This window comes from Camelina sativa, chromosome 7 (assembly GCF_030686135.1).
Source record: "Camelina sativa cultivar CO46 ecotype springtype chromosome 7, ASM3068613v1".
Taxonomy (NCBI): Eukaryota; Viridiplantae; Streptophyta; class Magnoliopsida; order Brassicales; family Brassicaceae; genus Camelina; species Camelina sativa.
The window spans coordinates 6,715,796-6,732,144 of record NC_141886.1 but is presented as its reverse complement, the minus strand read 5'-3'; the positions used below and the strand labels follow the sequence as shown (position 1 = coordinate 6,732,144).

The following is a 16,349-nucleotide window of genomic DNA, read 5'->3' as shown; positions in this document are numbered from 1 at the left end:
GCGATGGCTTTGATCTCTGAAACTTCCGATGACGGTTCTAACGGCGGCGATCCAAACAAGAAACCCGAAGAACTCCACAAGAAACCGCAAGAAGAAGAAGAGAATCAAAACGAGAAACCTCAAGAAGAAGAACAAGTACAGAATCTTTCTCAGGTTACTCGACACATCCCAGAAGATATCGCCGAACGCATCCTCTTACTCGTCGAGAGATGTCATTACCCGAAGCTATCTCTCTTCTCCAGAGCCTTTCGTCGCGTCATCTCTTCGCCGAGACTCTACCAGAGGCGCTTGGAACTCGGCCTCACCGAACCTGTTCTTTACGCTTCGATCCGATTCCCTCGTGTTAGGCGCAAGCGGAGCTGGTTCATTCTCAATCGTAACGCTCCAAGAATGATCGAAGTCAGTTCACTTCCTCCTCTGATGCCTAGATCTGCTGTGGTCACAATCGGATACGAGATGTATGTGATCGGTGGATGGGATGAATCAGCTCAAACAACATCGAACGTGTTAGTAGTAATCGATTGCAGATCTCACAAGTGTAGCTCGCTCCCGGGAATGCAGAGGGCTCGCAGATCCGCAGCCGCTGGAGTTATCGACAGAAAGATTTACGTGATCGGAGGTTGCGAGCAGCTAGATGATAATTGGATCGAGGTGTTCGATGTAGATACTCGGATTTGGAGTAGTGTCGACAATTGTAAAGATACCTCGCTTTTTGTAAAGGATTCTAGTATGGAAGGAGGAAGGTTTCAGTCATATGTGGTGATGCAAGAGAAGATTTACATGTTGGATCCTGAGTGTTGTTTGGCTTACGAACCAAGACAAGGTACATGGCAGTCATGGGGGTTCGGAAGTGAATTGAAGAGAAGTTGGCACCAGTCGTCGTCTTGTGTGGTTGAGGATTTGTTGTGTAGTATTGATCCTTATCGTTTCTCCAGTGATCTAAAAGTAATAGTATATATGATCCGAACGAGTTGTTTTGGAGACCTCTGACTCTGAGTGGTGTATCTGGTTTGCCTAGGCTCAGTTATCATCAGTGTAAAATGGCCAATGTTGGTGGGAAGTTGGTGATTTTGGCCAATACAGCCAATACTTACAAACCCCTTGTGTTTAAAGATGTTTGGTGCATAGAGATCGTCTTACAAAGACTTGAAGGAGGGGAGATTCAGGGGACGGTCGTATAAAAATCGAATGTGCTTAGATCCATGAACTTGCCTTCCATTGATCTTTCTCGCTCTCTTATGTTTTGATGATCTGTGGGACGGTTTCTTGCAGTTGAAGGTATGTTAATCTTTGATGTGCATGGACTATTGATGATGATGATATGATTATATGAAAATTTCTGTAGCCTCAAGTCTTATTTAGGCTTTTCATGAACGTGCAGGTGAAGGATCTTTTATTACATCTACTGTTTCTAGCTACCAGCTTGTTGATATGAGAGCAAATATGAAGCAAAAAGTGGTTCAGCAGCTGTTATCTTTGTGCAGAGTGTGAATACCCTTTACAGAATTAGCCTTGAGTTGATTTCTTAAGCTCTGTTGTATGTTTCTTTTTTTGTGTGTGTGTAGTTGCACTAACATTCTTCTGTAAGTAATCACAATCAGATTTCACGCAATTTATTCTGCTATACGTACCATATGAGCAAATATGAATTTATGGTTTAGAGATCATGAAGCAAATCAAAGTGATTTAGTTGACACAAAATAACCAACTTAACATATATTTTATACCCTCTTTCTTTTGACTCATATATATAGTAAACACAAAATCACCTTTTTATACAAGGCACAATGAAAATCTATAGCCGAAGAAAACAAAATGTTTAAGAGGATCTACTCAGTTTCCGTGAACTCTAAGGAAGCAAAGCACACACAAAAAAAACCTATACACTCGCTCTCGCTAGCTATACTTTTGTATGGAACATACATTTCATGATACTACACAAACATATAAAGTTCTTATCTACACAAAAATCTCATAATTCATTTCCGCTTTTTTGTACGCTTATTTGGTGTTTGATTATACACCAAAATGACTTGATTCTTTTGTTGAGTATCCGTAAATATGAATTCTCTGCATCAGAAGTGGAGAACAAAGCAAAGAGAATCAGATTGTGTTCCTCACTTCCTTGTAAAAGTTAAAACCAAAAAGCTTATAAAAGTCTCACTTGAATATCAAAAGAAAAAAAAAATGATTTCATCTTAGTCTTAGCTTTACCATTTCATCATTTGATTGTTCTTAAGTTCTACAGCCAATGGATCAATGGACTGTCTGTGTTCTTCTGCATATATAGGCTCATCATTGTATGTTACTTCAGATCCCTGATATTTTCATTTCATGTTCAAAATGTTTAAGCACAAGACGAATTATACACTTTTGATTAAGTATAAACAGAGCATTGTAACTTTGGAAAAGGATAATGGCTTACCACTTGCTTCTCTTGAATTGTTCCCATGGCATCCGAACAAATGGTTTCTACTTTTTCCTCAGTTGGTTCAGAATGTTCCTGCGATCGAGAAAACAAATCCAAGCCTCAAACAACGTACATGTATTAATGTATACAGAAATTGTATTTTGCTTTACTAAATATAAAAACTTACATCTATTTGATTATGAGAAGATTCAGCAGGTGGATCCATATTTTGCAGCTCACCAATTGATGTATGATCTAGATCCCCAGAATGAGTTTGGTCTAGAAGTAACATGTCTGGTAACACTGATCTTGGAGAAGTAGCAGATTCTTCAGAGTTTCCATGATGAGTTACATCAGAAGAAGCTTCAGCCTCCGCCATGACTTGTTGCATTTCTTCTCCATCATTTCTCTCACGAGTTTCTTCAGATTCTTGATCAATTCTCTCAGATGGTTGAGGTTCATCAGAGTCATAACTTATCTTTATCTCATCAGCTGAGTTCTCAGGAAGTTCCTTTAACTCCTGACAAAAAGTTTCAAAGATTTTGTTCAATATTGTCTTAACATTTTTGAGAAAAAAAAAAAAAAAAAAAAAAAACATTAGCTTACCTCTGGTCTTTTGGAGGAAGCTTCATTATGTTGAGGAACCATGGACTCCATTTCCCCTGCTTCTTCATTCTTTGGAGAAGCGAAAGAAGTTTTTTCATTTAGATCTTGATCATCTTTCCCAACAGGTAAGACTTCATATTCCTCACCATTGAAACTCATTTGCTTTCCAAAGTCCGATTCATAAACGAACATAGATCTCTCATAATCAGAGTCATTCCCATCAACTGAAGTTGGAGGTGATCCGAGTTCAGAAACCTCAACTTGAAGATCAGAGTCAACTGAATGTGTCACCATATGACATTTTTTTGTGTTGTAACCAAAATGCTCCATGTATCTTTGCCTCGCGGTTGCTAGTGAACTCGAACCACTGCTTCTAGGCACTAAACCCGCAAGAGAGTTTCCAACACGTTCATTTTGTTTGCATAAAGTTCCAGAAGCATCAGATTGGTCCGAGACATTGAAATCTTTCTCTCTTTCTCGCGGAGACAGCGATGCGTTCGAGTCACTGTCATCGTTTCTGATGGAATCTGTCTCTATCCGAACCTCTCCTGCCTCCATATCATTTCCTTTTTCTCTTTCTTTCAGTAGAGGTGGTTGATCATTGCTACCTATATCAACAATAAATATAGAATCCTAATCATAACCTTGATCAATGCAAAAACAAAACTAGTAAAAGGTCAAAGTAAGTTCTGCAAAAGCAGAGCTAATCCTTATGTTTCAGTTCAAATTTAACCATTTACTACAACTTATTTGAGCTTATATATATTACCTTGTTGTTTCCTAAGCCTACTACCACCATCAACTTCATTTCTCCATGATGACGCCAATTTAGATTCCTTTTGCAATGTTGATGGTTGAACTCTGTGATGAAAGCTCTCATGGCGACAAAAGAAGATATCTTTCGAGTTAGTAGCCACAGCAAACTCTTGCTGAAAGCTATCTCCTGTGAGGTTCGGCTTCTCTTCGAGTGGATCATAAGGAAGGTCAAATGGGTTTCTTCTTGGTAACAAAACGGAAGGTGCAGAGCCAGGCATGAGAAGTCCATCGATTTCATAGTTTTCTTTACCGAAACCATAAAAGTTCCGACCTATACAAATCCGAGGAACTTCCATATCATCCATTAAGCTTCCTTCAGCTGCAAGTAAGAAAAATCTCCTTGATCTTCTCCTGGTGATCAAATTCTCAAGCCTCTTGTTTCGTTCCATTTCAGATGTCCCAAGATCCATCAGATTCTTCTGATCATCCTCTGTCCACGCTACTACGTCGACCTTGTTTCTATCTTCACTCCTTTCTTCTTCTTCCTCTTCCTCTTCTGATGAACATTCTACTTCAGTTTCATCAACACTTGTTACTTTTTCCAATGGATCAACAACATCTTCACTGTTGTCAAAAACAGAGTCAAAAGAGCTTTCTTCTCCAACAAGCAACGTCCTCTCTCTCTTAAGTTTCTCCAAATCAGGAGTACTGATCGTCTCCGGTAAAACTTCCCCATATAGAGTTGTTAGAATAACCTTTCCTCTCTCGTCCTCACTAGCTTGAGACGAATCCCAATCTTTCCCAACCTCTTCAACTTTTCTACGAGCATTACGTCGGACACTTCGTTGGTGCTTTAACTCAGCCTTCTCCGTTCTTCCCTCTTGAGAAACAAAAGACAACCCACGATCCGTTCTCTCTCCCTCCTCCGATAGATCATCGATCTTTGAACTCAGATCATGGTTCCGTGGATAATACGAAACATAAGCTATCAAAGAACAGAGCAAGAGATAGAAACCCCAAGGAAGAAAAATATACAAGATGATCATAAACGTAGAAACACCAGACACAACTGGGTATCTCATCACGTATCTGAAAGTTGTATTCGTTGAGATTTTTAAAATCTTCCAGATGATAAAGCAGACATCTTTACCATCAATTCCCATTTTTTTGTCTTTCTTCTAGTAATTCAAACAACAACAACAACAAAAAGAATGATCAAAACTAATGAAGGAAAAGTTCAAAAATTGATGAAGAAGAGAGGTCAAGCTTACCTTTGAAATGCTAACCAGTCAAAAATGTTGTATTGGGAGGGGGGTTTTATTAATTGCAGATTTAGAAAATTTTCTCTGTTTTCTTAAATACATGTCGGTGTGGTGGTGTGGCAGGGAGGGAATGAATTGTTTACGTATGGATCGGATCGTGCGGGGAAGACAAGTTAGAAAAAAACCGTAGTTGCTTACATGTTTTGTCAAAGATATCATTATTTTTTCCCTTTTACACTTTTGAATTTTTTTGATCATATGATAATTTCTTGAAATTTCAAGTTGATCCCCTTAGTTCTTAGTCTTTGCATTTGTTTCTCAGATTTCTTAGTTTTTGGATTCTAAAAATTGTGGTCGATTAATGAAAATTTTATTCCAAATATGATCAGTTAGTTGGTATAATTTTAATTTTTAGTGCCCTAATGATACAACGGTATGCGAAGATTAGTAATTTGTTTTAGTGTTGTTGCTTTTTGCCTTTTCAAACTTGCATTTTTTTTTGGTGTTCAACAATTTCAAACTCACATAATCCATGTTCTTAGCAAAGAGAATATATAATTAATAAAGAAATATTAGTTAATTTAAAAATGCAAATATAAATGCGTCAATGGTTGTTGCTTGTACGATTATATATCTGCTCAAGAAGAATGTTTCTCTTGGTAGATAATTTTTTTATATACTTAATTTCAGAGTTTTCTTGTTTTTCTAAAGATGTTTGAACATTTAATTCATGGTTCTTTCGACTGTATATATATGATACTAATTATGAAGGACATATTGACGTCCATAAAAATGTGAATCATCAAATCTCTCAATATATGAACAATGCATATATCAATACATAGATATGGACACAGCAAAAAATATCAATGTCGCTCTCACCTTTTGGAGTGATTGAACAACAGATACTAAAAAACCAAAATGTATGGTCTATCAATTGTCATTGCCAACATTTATCACATAGTAAGAATCCAATAGAGACATTTATTTATTTATTTATAATAAACATTGTCTTCATTTTGTTTTTGTGGTTAATTAGATCATGAATTGATATTTTGGTTTTTATTGGTTTAAAAGGTGGTTTACTTATAAAACGATGATCTCCTCCTCACGTATCTTATCCCTTCTGGACGACAAAGTATCTGGGAAGGGAGACACGTCAGCAAAGCTTTAGGCTGCATTGGGCCGTGACAATATCACTGACGGTTCAGGAGCTTCGTTCCTTTTTTTTTTTTTTTTAATTTAAAGGACCCAAATCATTTTCTTATAACCTAAATATCATCACTCTGAGTACCACAGACTGACTCAGTGTGTGCCGATTCAGTTCAAACACGAGCCAACCCTCTTTCGTCTAGAGAGAACAGATCCCGAAGCTTCCCTCTTATTCCAGGTTCGTATTCCTTCTTCTTCACGAATGTGCATGGTGGTCTAACTATTCTTGATGTTTTTGATGATGGAGTTATTTTAACGTTTAGAATCATGCAATAATCGGATCTTCGATTACGATATTTTAGGTTAAAATCTATGGGTTCTGCGTATACGTTGTATTAATACCAGTAACAGTAGTAAGTAACCTTTGTATTGTATATATCTTTCAGCTATGGCTTCAGTACACAGTACTTTGATGTCGGTCGTATGCAACAACAAGACTCACTCTGCTTGGCCTAAACTTCCAAACTCTTCCTTGTTACCTGGATTCGATGTGGTTGTTCCTGCTGCTGCTACTACTCGATTCAAGACAACCACACGAGCCACTCTCACGTTTGATCCACCGACGACTAACTCTGAGAGAGCTAAGCAGAGGAAGCACACCATCGATCCTTCTTCTCCTGATTTTCAACCAATCCCATCTTTTCAAGAATGTTTTCCTAAGAGCACTAAAGAACAAAGGTTCGTTATCTATTCTTCACACTCAATTCACATTTTCAAAATTTGGAAGAGTTGAGAAATCACTGGTTTGGTTTTTTGATCTGTTTCCCAGGGAAGTTGTTCATGAAGAATCTGGTCATGTGCTTAAAGTTCCTTTTAGACGTGTTCATTTGTCTGGTGGTGAACCAGCTTTTGATAATTATGACACTAGTGGTCCTCAAGATGTTAACCCAAACATTGGTATGTGATTTGACCTTGTGTTTTACCCATTCATCTCTCTTTTGGTTTCTCCGTGAGTATCAATAATAAATAATGAAACGTTCAACAGGGCTTCCTAAGCTAAGGAAGGAGTGGATTGATCGCCGAGAGAAGCTAGGAACACCAAGATACACTCAAATGTACTACGCTAAACAAGGGATCATAACTGAGGAGATGCTCTACTGTGCTACCAGGGAGAAGCTAGACCCTGAGTTTGTTAGATCAGAAGTTGCGAGAGGGAGAGCCATCATCCCTTCCAACAAGAAGCATTTGGAGCTGGAACCGATGATTGTTGGTAGGAAGTTCTTGGTCAAGGTCAATGCTAATATCGGAAACTCTGCTGTTGCAAGCTCTATTGAAGAGGAAGTCTACAAGGTTCAGTGGGCAACAATGTGGGGAGCTGATACAATCATGGATCTCTCTACTGGCCGTCACATCCATGAGACACGCGAGTGGATCTTGAGGAACTCAGCTGTGCCTGTTGGGACTGTGCCTATTTATCAAGCGCTTGAGAAAGTGGATGGAATTGCTGAGAATCTTAGCTGGGAAGTCTTCAGGGAGACGCTCATTGAACAAGCTGAGCAAGGTGTGGATTATTTCACAATCCATGCTGGAGTTTTGCTGCGTTACATTCCCTTAACTGCTAAGCGTATGACCGGGATCGTTTCGCGTGGAGGTTCCATTCATGCTAAATGGTGTTTATCTTACCACAAGGAGAACTTTGCTTATGAGCACTGGGATGACATTCTAGACATCTGTAACCAGTATGATGTGGCTCTTTCAATTGGTGATGGTCTGAGACCTGGCTCCATCTATGATGCTAACGACACTGCTCAGTTTGCAGAGCTCCTAACTCAAGGTGAACTAACTCGCCGAGCATGGGAGAAAGATGTGCAGGTATACTACAAACTATTTTTCTAATTCATTTATAGTCATCCAGTTTGCATTTGCAACATATTCTCAATATTGGTTGATTTATATTTCAGGTGATGAATGAAGGACCAGGGCATGTCCCAATGCACAAGATTCCAGAGAATATGCAGAAGCAGTTGGAATGGTGTAACGAGGCACCATTCTACACCCTTGGTCCTTTGACTACTGATATCGCCCCTGGATATGATCACATCACCTCTGCCATTGGTGCTGCCAATATCGGAGCCTTGGGAACAGCTCTTCTTTGCTATGTAACACCAAAAGAGCACCTCGGGTTACCAAACAGAGATGACGTGAAGGCCGGGGTTATAGCATACAAGATCGCTGCTCATGCAGCTGATCTAGCCAAACAGCATCCACATGCGCAGGCATGGGATGATGCGCTGAGCAAAGCCCGGTTTGAGTTCAGATGGATGGATCAGTTTGCTCTGTCGTTGGACCCCATGACTGCTATGTCTTACCATGATGAAACTCTTCCAGCTGATGGAGCCAAGGTTGCACACTTTTGCTCCATGTGTGGACCAAAATTCTGCTCCATGAAGATAACGGAAGACATCCGTAAGTATGCAGAGGAGAATGGTTATGGCACTGCTGAAGAAGCCATCAAACAAGGAATGGATGCTATGAGTGAAGAGTTCAACATCGCCAAGAAAACCATCAGTGGAGAACAGCACGGTGAAGTAGGTGGAGAAATCTATTTGCCAGAGAGCTACGTCAAGTCTGCTATGAAATAAAAGGTCAGTATGCGTAGACCTTTCTCACTTAACAAACATGTTAGTTACTGCTTGCTAGTTTAAAAGCATTCAGGTGCATAACCTTTTCTCTAAAATTCTGAAGAATAAGCTTATTACATATGGTCAAATGTGTTCTTACATCTATGTTTCTTGTCGTATTTCTTTTTCTTCTGCTTCCTCAGGGTTGAAACAAGACCTCGCTTACTCAAGTCTTAGTTTCCTGTTGGACTATACCATATAAAGGCACAAACTGTCGGTAAGCTATGTAGTCTCTGTGTCTTTTAATCTTTAGAACTATCTATGTTGCTGTATGTTCCTTCGAGTCAGAGTCAGTAATAAAGACAACCTAAGTTGATGTTTTCAATACTTTTTGAGTGTGATTTGACATGAAAAAGCACCAGGGGTGCTTGAACCAGGATAGTCCGCGAAAGAGCGGGCTATCCGGGACCAGGCTGAGAAAGTCCCTTTGAACCTGAACAGGGTAATGCCTGCGCAGGGAGTGTGCATGTTTTTTTTTTCTTTTCTGTAGCTTTCTAAAGGTGAAGAAGCTTCTACCGTTGCCGCTCCCCTGAGTCTCAGTCGACAGTGTCGCACAGTTGGTTCTCACGAGCTATGAGATTCAGCTAAATTGACATACAGCTATTAAAAAGTCTAACTGATGCACTACGTCACTATTAGTGAAGAATGATTAAACCAAAACTTCATTCAGATTGGTAAAAAAGCTTTTGCACCCTTGGGACATAAGCTAAAATCAGTCTGCTCTTTTAATTTGGTTTACAGCTACACAACACAAATCTGATTTCTAGCACTTAAGATCATGTTTTCTACCTAGCTATACTCGTTTATCTACATAAATCTGCATGACAATGAAATTTGGGATGATCACTTTGAGGAAACATAGTGGGCAAAGAAATACACCTTTTTCATTTTATTACATACCAGCCATGGCAGAGGCGTAGAGAGTGGTATGGCATCGACCAGGACAAGCAGATGTAGGGACAGATAAGCTCAATCAGCTACACATGAAAATGATCCTAGCTCTTTGGTTTCTCATTGTTCAGCTTTGATAAACACAAATATGAAAACGTTTTCACATCAATTACGTAAAAGATTTTGTTATATTGCAGTAGAAACATAAAATAAACGAAACTTACCAAATGTGAAAGAAAACTTTTGGGGCCAAGAGGATAAAAATGTTACACAGCCTGTAGTAGTAGTTTCCTGCTGTATGAGATCACACAATAGTCAAAGAGCCTGAAACTCTTACGTTGTGTCTTAATTGGTTTGAATGTTTATCATCTACTAGCTTCTGTATTGACAGCCTCGGGTGTTTTATATAATTAATGTTTCTGCTAACATGTACATGAACATGAATCATCAGAGATGTTATGTTTATATATCGATACCCTGTTTCTGTAATTGTTGGGGGCTTGTGAGCCTCTTTTGGCACCATTTTTAGTTTGTTTTGTCATTCACCTGATCAGATCAGACAGTGATTATGTAATAACCTCATGTTTGATCATACATCATCCATGCGTTGGAGTTTGTATTTTGATATAACCAAACCAGTAAAATCAGTAATCCACATGACTGGAAAATGCAAATAGAGGAAGAGAGACGGCACGCAGTTTCTTTTAGGAAATCCTGGACGTTATGATTTGTGACTAATAAATAAAAAACAGCATGTATGTTATGTTTAGAATTTCAAACGTCACACAGTTTGATACTCATTCAACACTACTGTCGTCTTCAATCTGAGGCTCCAAGTCATCCCGACCCCTTTGCTTCGTTTCTCTCGATTGATGACTTAAACCCTAAATGTTCTTCACCGGAAGGTTCCCAAAGATGGCGGAATCCGAATCTCAGATCTATCACGAACGACAACGATTACAATTTTGCCTATTGCACTCCCTCAACAATCTATTTCAGGTGATTGATCAAATTCTCTATTTCAATTTCAATTTCAATTTCAAAATTTTCAATCCTGCGAAATCACACGGATGATTAAAGAGTGTTTGCTTTATTGCTTTCGTTTTGTGATTCAGGACAAAGACGCATTCACACGAGAAACCTTGAACTCAATCGCAGAGAAGCTCGTGGAGGATGATCCAAACAAAGAAACATGGACGACACCTCTCTCTTTACTCCTCAAGCCTCACCACAACACACTCACTGGTAACTACGACGTGAACGTGATGATCACAGCTCTCGAAGGCAAAGGCAAGAGTGTTGTTTGGCATGATAAGCGTATTGGAGCTTCTTCGATTGATCTTGATGATGCAGAAGATACTTTGATGGGTATTGTGTTGAATGTTCCGGTTAAGCGGTACGGTGGACTTTGGAGAAGTAGGCATTGGGTTGTGGTTAGAAGAATCAATGGTGTTTGGTATAATTTGGATAGTGATCTCGTTTTGCCACAGATGTTTAAAGGTGGAGATGAAGTTAGAGTGTTCTTGGATCAAAATCTGAGTTTAGGTGCAGAGGTTTTGCTAGTGAACAACAATGCTTAAAAGATCAACAAACGTGAGTTTCAATTTTTCTTACGTTTCTCTCTGTATGTTATTGAATACCCATCAAGTGTGGAAATGTATCTAGTACATGTCTTCTGGTTTGAATTTGATCCTTTTATGAGTTTTGGAACTAGTGATCTTGATCTTCATGTGTCAGTATACAAAATCTTTGCTTTCTGTCTATGAGTAGGACTGGTATACTAAATCTATGAGTAGACTTGATGAAGTAGTTTTTGTATTCCTTATGGCGCATTTGCAATTTTGAAGTCTGCCATCTATGTTAAGCATCTAATAAACAAGCTAATCAATCTATCATGATTAGTGTTCCGATCTCAATGGAATGTTGTCACATGTAAGAAATCATTCTCCAAAGGTTGAATGTTTTATGTAATGTCATGAAATTGTATGGTTAGATAATCTGCTTGCTGATATGCTTGTGCCCACTATTGACTTCGTTCTTATTTCTTTTCTTAATTTTTGGTAGCCTCAAGTCTCAAGTAAGGTATCTGCAATTTATAAAGGTAAGTTCATCAAATAGGAACAATACCGAAAGGTTGCTTCAAAGAAAGAACCTTTTTTCGCTTAAACAAATGGTTTTATTCCTTTGTGGACCATCTTCTACTTGCTTTCCCTAATGGAAATGTAGAAAAACTAAACAAAGTCTTTTTCTTTTGCGCTTTGGCTAGCTTTGTTTTCTAAATTTCGGCGTTAAGAGTTTCAGATATCTTTAAATCTGTTAGTTATTACAATTCTTTTGACAAAAAGTATCTAAAGTAAGTATGAAAACTGAACCTGCCTACTATTTTTCTTTGTGTATGTTTTAAATGACTACAGTAATCATGGCTTTAAGTGTTATTATGTCATTATTGATTGATACATTATTAATAATCATGGCTTCTCTGGTCTCTACCTGAACTCTTATAGGCAACGTTTGAGCATCAATCCCTATATATATATAATCCCTTACTCTCCTCAGGTTTGTTCTCACAAACTGCTCTCACTCTCTCTCTTGATATGTCAGCTACAGGAACAAAACGGTTCAGTGCAAACACTAGACCAGTAACACCCGGTAAGCAATCCTCAGTCAAGGGACCATATGGTAAGAATCCTGGTTGCACAACAAGCTGTGGTATGAGGCTACCGAGGAAAACAGAATGCACAGCAGCAAGACTGGTCAAACATGTCAGCTGTATCTTCGTTAAAGGCTTACGACAAGTGGTGATGAGGACGAAGAAGAAGAAGAGATCTACACCTCTGAAGAAGGCTTCTTCTTCTGGTATATCTCAGCCTTCGGTCATCTCTGTCGTTAATGATAGTCAAAGATCAGAGGCTATAGAAGACTGCATACAGTTCATAAACTCCTCTTCTTCCTTCAAAAGATCAAGTTCTACCAGTGACCGTGAATCTTAAGTTCTGTTATGCCTTTTAAGTTTAGAAAACTCTTTTCTTGGTCACTACGCAATAGCATATTAGAGAACTGCGTGTATTCTGTATGAAATAATATATATATAGAGCTGAAGAAAGATCTGAAGTAATCTTGAGAAACGTGACAGTGTGAGCTTCGTTTTTTGTACAAAAAATTAACCGTATAGCTTTCATCTACATATTATGCTTTGGCCTAAATCAACGAGCAGATTTTTCCAGGATAATTTTCCGGCAAAAAAGGTATGTTCCGGCAAGCTCTAAGACTGCAATGATATGTATAATCGGAGACTGGCATGAGGTGAAGATGCACCTGATGAGGTCTTTGAGCTGAATTCTTCACTGATAAATCACTGTTCTTTAATGGATCAATCGATTATCTTCTCTCCAGTTGAAAATAAGTTCCAAACGACAGTCCCAACAAGGTAAAGACCAACCGAAATCGTGAAAACATCATCCCAAGAACCTGAGGCATATCATGTCAGTTTTAATTTCATTAGGAACACAAAAAGACTTACTAGAGTTTAAAAGGATTAAGCAACGAATTGTCAGAATCAAAAAGTGTTGAGAGTCCTGACCGTGTTGAAGGATGTGACCAGTCGCAGCTGTGCCAAGAACACCGGCAAGTACTCCAGCAGTATTAGACAAACCAAGTAACACTCCCTAATCACACAAACAACATCATCAACGTGCTTATCAATTTGCTTTAGAGTAGCATAATTAGTTAAGACTTGGGAGTAAGTAACTACACTTACAGAGTATCTTGGAGCAATATCTTGATGGTTAGAGTATAGACCAGACTGTGAAAACGCATCAGTCCCCTGGCTACAAGCCATGCACAAAACAGCCATTGTTGGAGAATCTATGTGTTTCAGCTGTGTTAGGAAGAACGCTGGTCCAAGAAACCCAATTGTTTGCATTATCTGAATTCATCATAGAAAAGGATAAAATGATTATCGAATAAATTACTTGAACTAGATTCATTGAAATGGACTGAAGGGTGATATATGCAGTGCAGGTACCTTGCGGACATTGGTGACAGAGAAACCTCGGCTGACGAGTGTATCGGCGATCCATCCTCCAGCATTTGCAGAAATCGCCATAGTCATCCATGGAAATACTGAGAGAAGCCCTGATTCCATTAGGTTGAACTTCAGCACCTGCACTCACAATGTTCATGAGATTAATATCCAGAGAAATATAGAACATCAAAGCTCGCTGAATAAAGACAGTAATAAAACTGACTTGATGGTAATAAGTTGGCATCCAGGTTAAGAGAATAAATGTTCCCCAGTTGTGACAAAAGTGGCAACCGATGAGAGCCCAAACCGGCGGTTTCGACAGTATCAACCTCCAAGGGATTGACTTCACTGGCTCTTTGCTGGCACAATTGTCTGCAATTAGCTTTCTTTCTTTAGGGAGCAACGTTGGATCTTCTAGTGGTGAACTCTCTGCCTATAATAAGTAACAACACACATGAATGGTATGAGACTATGAGATTTTGATCAAGAAATAGTTAAAGCAGTAGAGAAGCCTGACCTTAGTTAGCCACAGAATCAGCCATACAGTTCCAAGAGACCCAAAAGAGTAAAACACAGAGGGCCATCCAAACTGATGAATCAAGAAAGGCGAAAAGGCTAAACCAGTAACGGATCCAAGATACATTCCGCTGTAAACAAGCGCGAGAGATCTACTTCTCTCTTGCACAGGCACCCACTTCGACAATATATTATTCATAGCAGGCATTGCAACACCCTATAGACACACCAAATGAAATTTACTTCTCCATCGAAATACACAAATCTGAGACTTAAAATCTAAAACATCATACCTCTCCAACTCCCATGAAAGCACGAACAACGAGCAAGTAAGGAAGACCAAGTTTAGCAGCTACAGGAGTGAGAATTGTAGCGATTGACCACCAAATAACACCGAATCCAAGAACCCTTTTCCCACCTACAGTGTCTGCCCATATCCCACCAGCTATCTAATCATATCAACAAACACACTGATTGATTCAGATACACACTTATTTGATTCAAAAGAAAATCCTTTATGCAACCATAGTAAAGAATCTATACAATGAAGACAAAGGAACACCTAATTAAGGAAAGAAATCAAAAAGCTTAACCTGAGTAAGAAGGTAACCCCAGAAGAAAGAAGACTGAATCAAACCAACAGTTGCTGGATTCCAACCATACTCAGCTGACATAGGAAGTATAGCTATGCTCATATTCACCTGTTGAAAAACATCATCTGTCCCAAATTGATAACTCCAATTTCCTAATTAAGCAGATCCCAAGTCCAAAAACACTTCAATTTCCATAAAAATTCAATCTTTTTGTTTTGTTTCCTAACTTACTCTGTCCATATTGCAGAGAAGAAAAGCTGAGAAACAGAGCAACACAATCACCCACCGCTTCGGAAACTCTTCCCACCATGGGACGACGATTGAGCTAGTCGAAGAATCAGAAACGACTTCGTTTTGACTCACTCTCTCTTCATCTAAGTAATACGAATTACTGCTTTCTCTCTTGTCGGAGCTCCGAACTAATACCCGGAAAACACCGGACCTGTTCCTCGGGTAGACCCATACCCGTAACGACTTTGGAGCTGGTTTGAGGCCTCGAGAAGAAACGGATTTTTCAGGTGGACGATTTGAAGTGTAGAGAGAGTGAAGATTTGGAGAGCAAAGAAGAGCTCTCGCGTTCATGGCTGAGATTAGAATAGATATTTTTTTTTCTTCTTCTTCTCTGTTTTTTTGTTTTCTTTGTGCTAAGAGAGGGGAACTGATTTTTTTCAAAAGCTCGTGGCTGACGTGACAACATGTGGCGGCTCGATATTGGCTGGATGAGGATGTCATAATCTAACGGGAAAGTAACGGTTAACAAAATTATTGAGGTCCATTAAACTAGCTAATCTAAGAATTTGAAGTTAACATAACCAAGCCCATGAAAGGCCCAATTTAAAATGCGAGATTAACTTTTTTATTACTAATTTTCACCTATGAATTTTTTAAGTAGGCCTATGGAAACAAAAGAAATGCGATATTAATATCAACGAAAAATCATTTCTCTTATCCGTAATAAAATATTTAAGGATATGAGACCAGTGATCTACTTTTATGTGGAATAAAGGCAGGAGGATCCAAAGGTGGAAGTGGAACCCAAAACACCCACTAATTGCGTTCATAAAGATGCGGGAGACTATTTTTAATCCGACAATTGATTAAGCTGGCAGAAAGGATATTGGCTGAAATAAGTAAGAAGAACACCAACGGGCTTAATTTAGTTAGTGTACAAAAACGATAGAATGAAAAGTAAACAAACTAAACTTCAATTTTCATTGATGTACAAAAAACTAATAAGTATAAAATAAATAGTTGTCAAAGCAAATAAATTAGCAAGTACTAATATTAATATTGGATCATTTTTTTATGTAAACTCTCAAAAGTGGCTTAGTTGAGTCAATCAATAATATGTTGACAAAAAAAACAAAATGTAAAATATCAGTTTTTTAAAACCAAACCCATCGGATATTCACCAATTTGTCAAATAAATTGGTGACAAATTGTAGTTCTTTAAGACAA

General features: G+C 38.6%; 4 protein-coding genes and 2 pseudogenes across 10 annotated transcripts; 4 read left to right on the top strand and 2 right to left on the bottom strand.

Moving 5' to 3' along the window:
• Positions 1-3: 3 nt before the first annotated feature.
• Positions 4-1,491, top strand: LOC147940959 (putative F-box/kelch-repeat protein At2g29780 pseudogene; annotated as a pseudogene).
• Positions 1,492-1,701: 210 nt separating this feature from the next.
• Positions 1,702-5,254, bottom strand: LOC147940958 (uncharacterized). 2 transcript variants are annotated; one of them, XM_087457871.1, is made up of 7 exons: positions 5,044-5,254; positions 3,786-4,947; positions 3,017-3,624; positions 2,598-2,930; positions 2,426-2,503; positions 2,215-2,318; positions 1,702-2,070 (listed from the first exon to the last, which is right to left on the bottom strand). In XM_087457871.1, coding segments are annotated over exons 2-7 (2,274 nt in total). In that variant the 5' UTR covers positions 4,936-4,947; positions 5,044-5,254; the 3' UTR covers positions 1,702-2,069. The 2 variants fall into 2 exon arrangements, with proteins under 2 accessions (XP_087313997.1, XP_087313996.1); XM_087457870.1 differs by having other exon boundaries at positions 3,786-4,950; positions 5,044-5,177.
• A 598-nt stretch (positions 5,255-5,852) lies between these two features.
• Positions 5,853-9,724, top strand: LOC104700534 (phosphomethylpyrimidine synthase, chloroplastic). Of its 3 annotated transcripts, none has more exons than XR_015561641.1 (8): positions 5,853-5,997; positions 6,112-6,424; positions 6,633-6,924; positions 7,016-7,143; positions 7,232-8,058; positions 8,148-8,831; positions 9,011-9,084; positions 9,230-9,724. XR_015561641.1 is itself a non-coding variant. In XM_010416062.3 (6 exons), the coding sequence occupies exons 2-5, from the start codon at positions 6,635-6,637 to the stop codon at positions 8,826-8,828; spliced, it is 1,926 nt and encodes a 641-aa protein (XP_010414364.2). In that variant the 5' UTR covers positions 6,042-6,424; positions 6,633-6,634; the 3' UTR covers positions 8,829-8,831; positions 9,011-9,192. The 3 variants fall into 3 exon arrangements, 1 of the variants encoding a protein (XP_010414364.2); XR_015561642.1 differs by having other exon boundaries at positions 5,974-5,997; positions 9,250-9,724; XM_010416062.3 differs by lacking the exons at positions 5,853-5,997; positions 9,230-9,724 and having other exon boundaries at positions 6,042-6,424; positions 9,011-9,192.
• Positions 9,725-10,408: 684 nt separating this feature from the next.
• Positions 10,409-12,961, top strand: LOC104700535 (josephin-like protein). 2 transcript variants are annotated; one of them, XR_015561643.1, is made up of 4 exons: positions 10,530-10,757; positions 10,874-11,351; positions 11,823-11,859; positions 12,360-12,961. XR_015561643.1 is itself a non-coding variant. In XM_019227512.2 (2 exons), the coding sequence occupies exons 1-2, from the start codon at positions 10,647-10,649 to the stop codon at positions 11,336-11,338; spliced, it is 576 nt and encodes a 191-aa protein (XP_019083057.2). In that variant the 5' UTR covers positions 10,409-10,646; the 3' UTR covers positions 11,339-11,471. The 2 variants fall into 2 exon arrangements, 1 of the variants encoding a protein (XP_019083057.2); XM_019227512.2 differs by lacking the exons at positions 11,823-11,859; positions 12,360-12,961 and having other exon boundaries at positions 10,409-10,757; positions 10,874-11,471.
• On the top strand, positions 12,353-12,961 carry LOC147940957 (josephin-like protein pseudogene; annotated as a pseudogene). The gene has a single exon (XR_015561644.1). The product of XR_015561644.1 is annotated as a josephin-like protein pseudogene (transcript).
• On the bottom strand, positions 12,828-15,593 carry LOC104700536 (sodium-dependent phosphate transport protein 1, chloroplastic). Of its 2 annotated transcripts, none has more exons than XM_010416063.3 (9): positions 15,123-15,593; positions 14,892-14,999; positions 14,592-14,747; positions 14,300-14,515; positions 14,006-14,215; positions 13,783-13,920; positions 13,516-13,683; positions 13,339-13,423; positions 12,828-13,226 (listed from the first exon to the last, which is right to left on the bottom strand). In XM_010416063.3, exons 1-9 carry the CDS (start codon positions 15,471-15,473, stop codon positions 13,129-13,131), a joined length of 1,530 nt encoding a protein of 509 aa, XP_010414365.1. In that variant the 5' UTR covers positions 15,474-15,593; the 3' UTR covers positions 12,828-13,128. The 2 variants fall into 2 exon arrangements, with proteins under 2 accessions (XP_010414365.1, XP_010414366.1); XM_010416064.3 differs by having other exon boundaries at positions 14,892-15,016; positions 15,123-15,571.
• Between the last annotated feature and the right edge of the window lie 756 nt (positions 15,594-16,349).

Coding starts and splice junctions, on each gene's coding strand:
- LOC147940958 (XM_087457871.1), bottom strand. CDS start 4,935: ATGGGAATTGATGGTAAAGATGTCTGCTTTATCATCTGGAAGATTTTA. Junction 3,625..3,785: donor TAGGCTTAGGAAACAACAAG/GTAATATATATA, acceptor TTGTTGATATAG/GTAGCAATGATCAACCACCT. Junction 2,931..3,016: donor CTTCCTCCAAAAGACCAGAG/GTAAGCTAATGT, acceptor ACTTTTTGTCAG/GAGTTAAAGGAACTTCCTGA.
- LOC104700534 (XM_010416062.3), top strand. CDS start 6,635: ATGGCTTCAGTACACAGTACTTTGATGTCGGTCGTATGCAACAACAAG. Junction 7,144..7,231: donor AGATGTTAACCCAAACATTG/GTATGTGATTTG, acceptor AACGTTCAACAG/GGCTTCCTAAGCTAAGGAAG. Junction 8,059..8,147: donor CATGGGAGAAAGATGTGCAG/GTATACTACAAA, acceptor TTTATATTTCAG/GTGATGAATGAAGGACCAGG.
- LOC104700535 (XM_019227512.2), top strand. CDS start 10,647: ATGTTCTTCACCGGAAGGTTCCCAAAGATGGCGGAATCCGAATCTCAG. Junction 10,758..10,873: donor CCCTCAACAATCTATTTCAG/GTGATTGATCAA, acceptor TTTGTGATTCAG/GACAAAGACGCATTCACACG.
- LOC104700536 (XM_010416063.3), bottom strand. CDS start 15,473: ATGAACGCGAGAGCTCTTCTTTGCTCTCCAAATCTTCACTCTCTCTAC. Junction 14,748..14,891: donor GGGGTTACCTTCTTACTCAG/GTTAAGCTTTTT, acceptor TGATATGATTAG/ATAGCTGGTGGGATATGGGC. Junction 14,216..14,299: donor TGATTCTGTGGCTAACTAAG/GTCAGGCTTCTC, acceptor TACTTATTATAG/GCAGAGAGTTCACCACTAGA.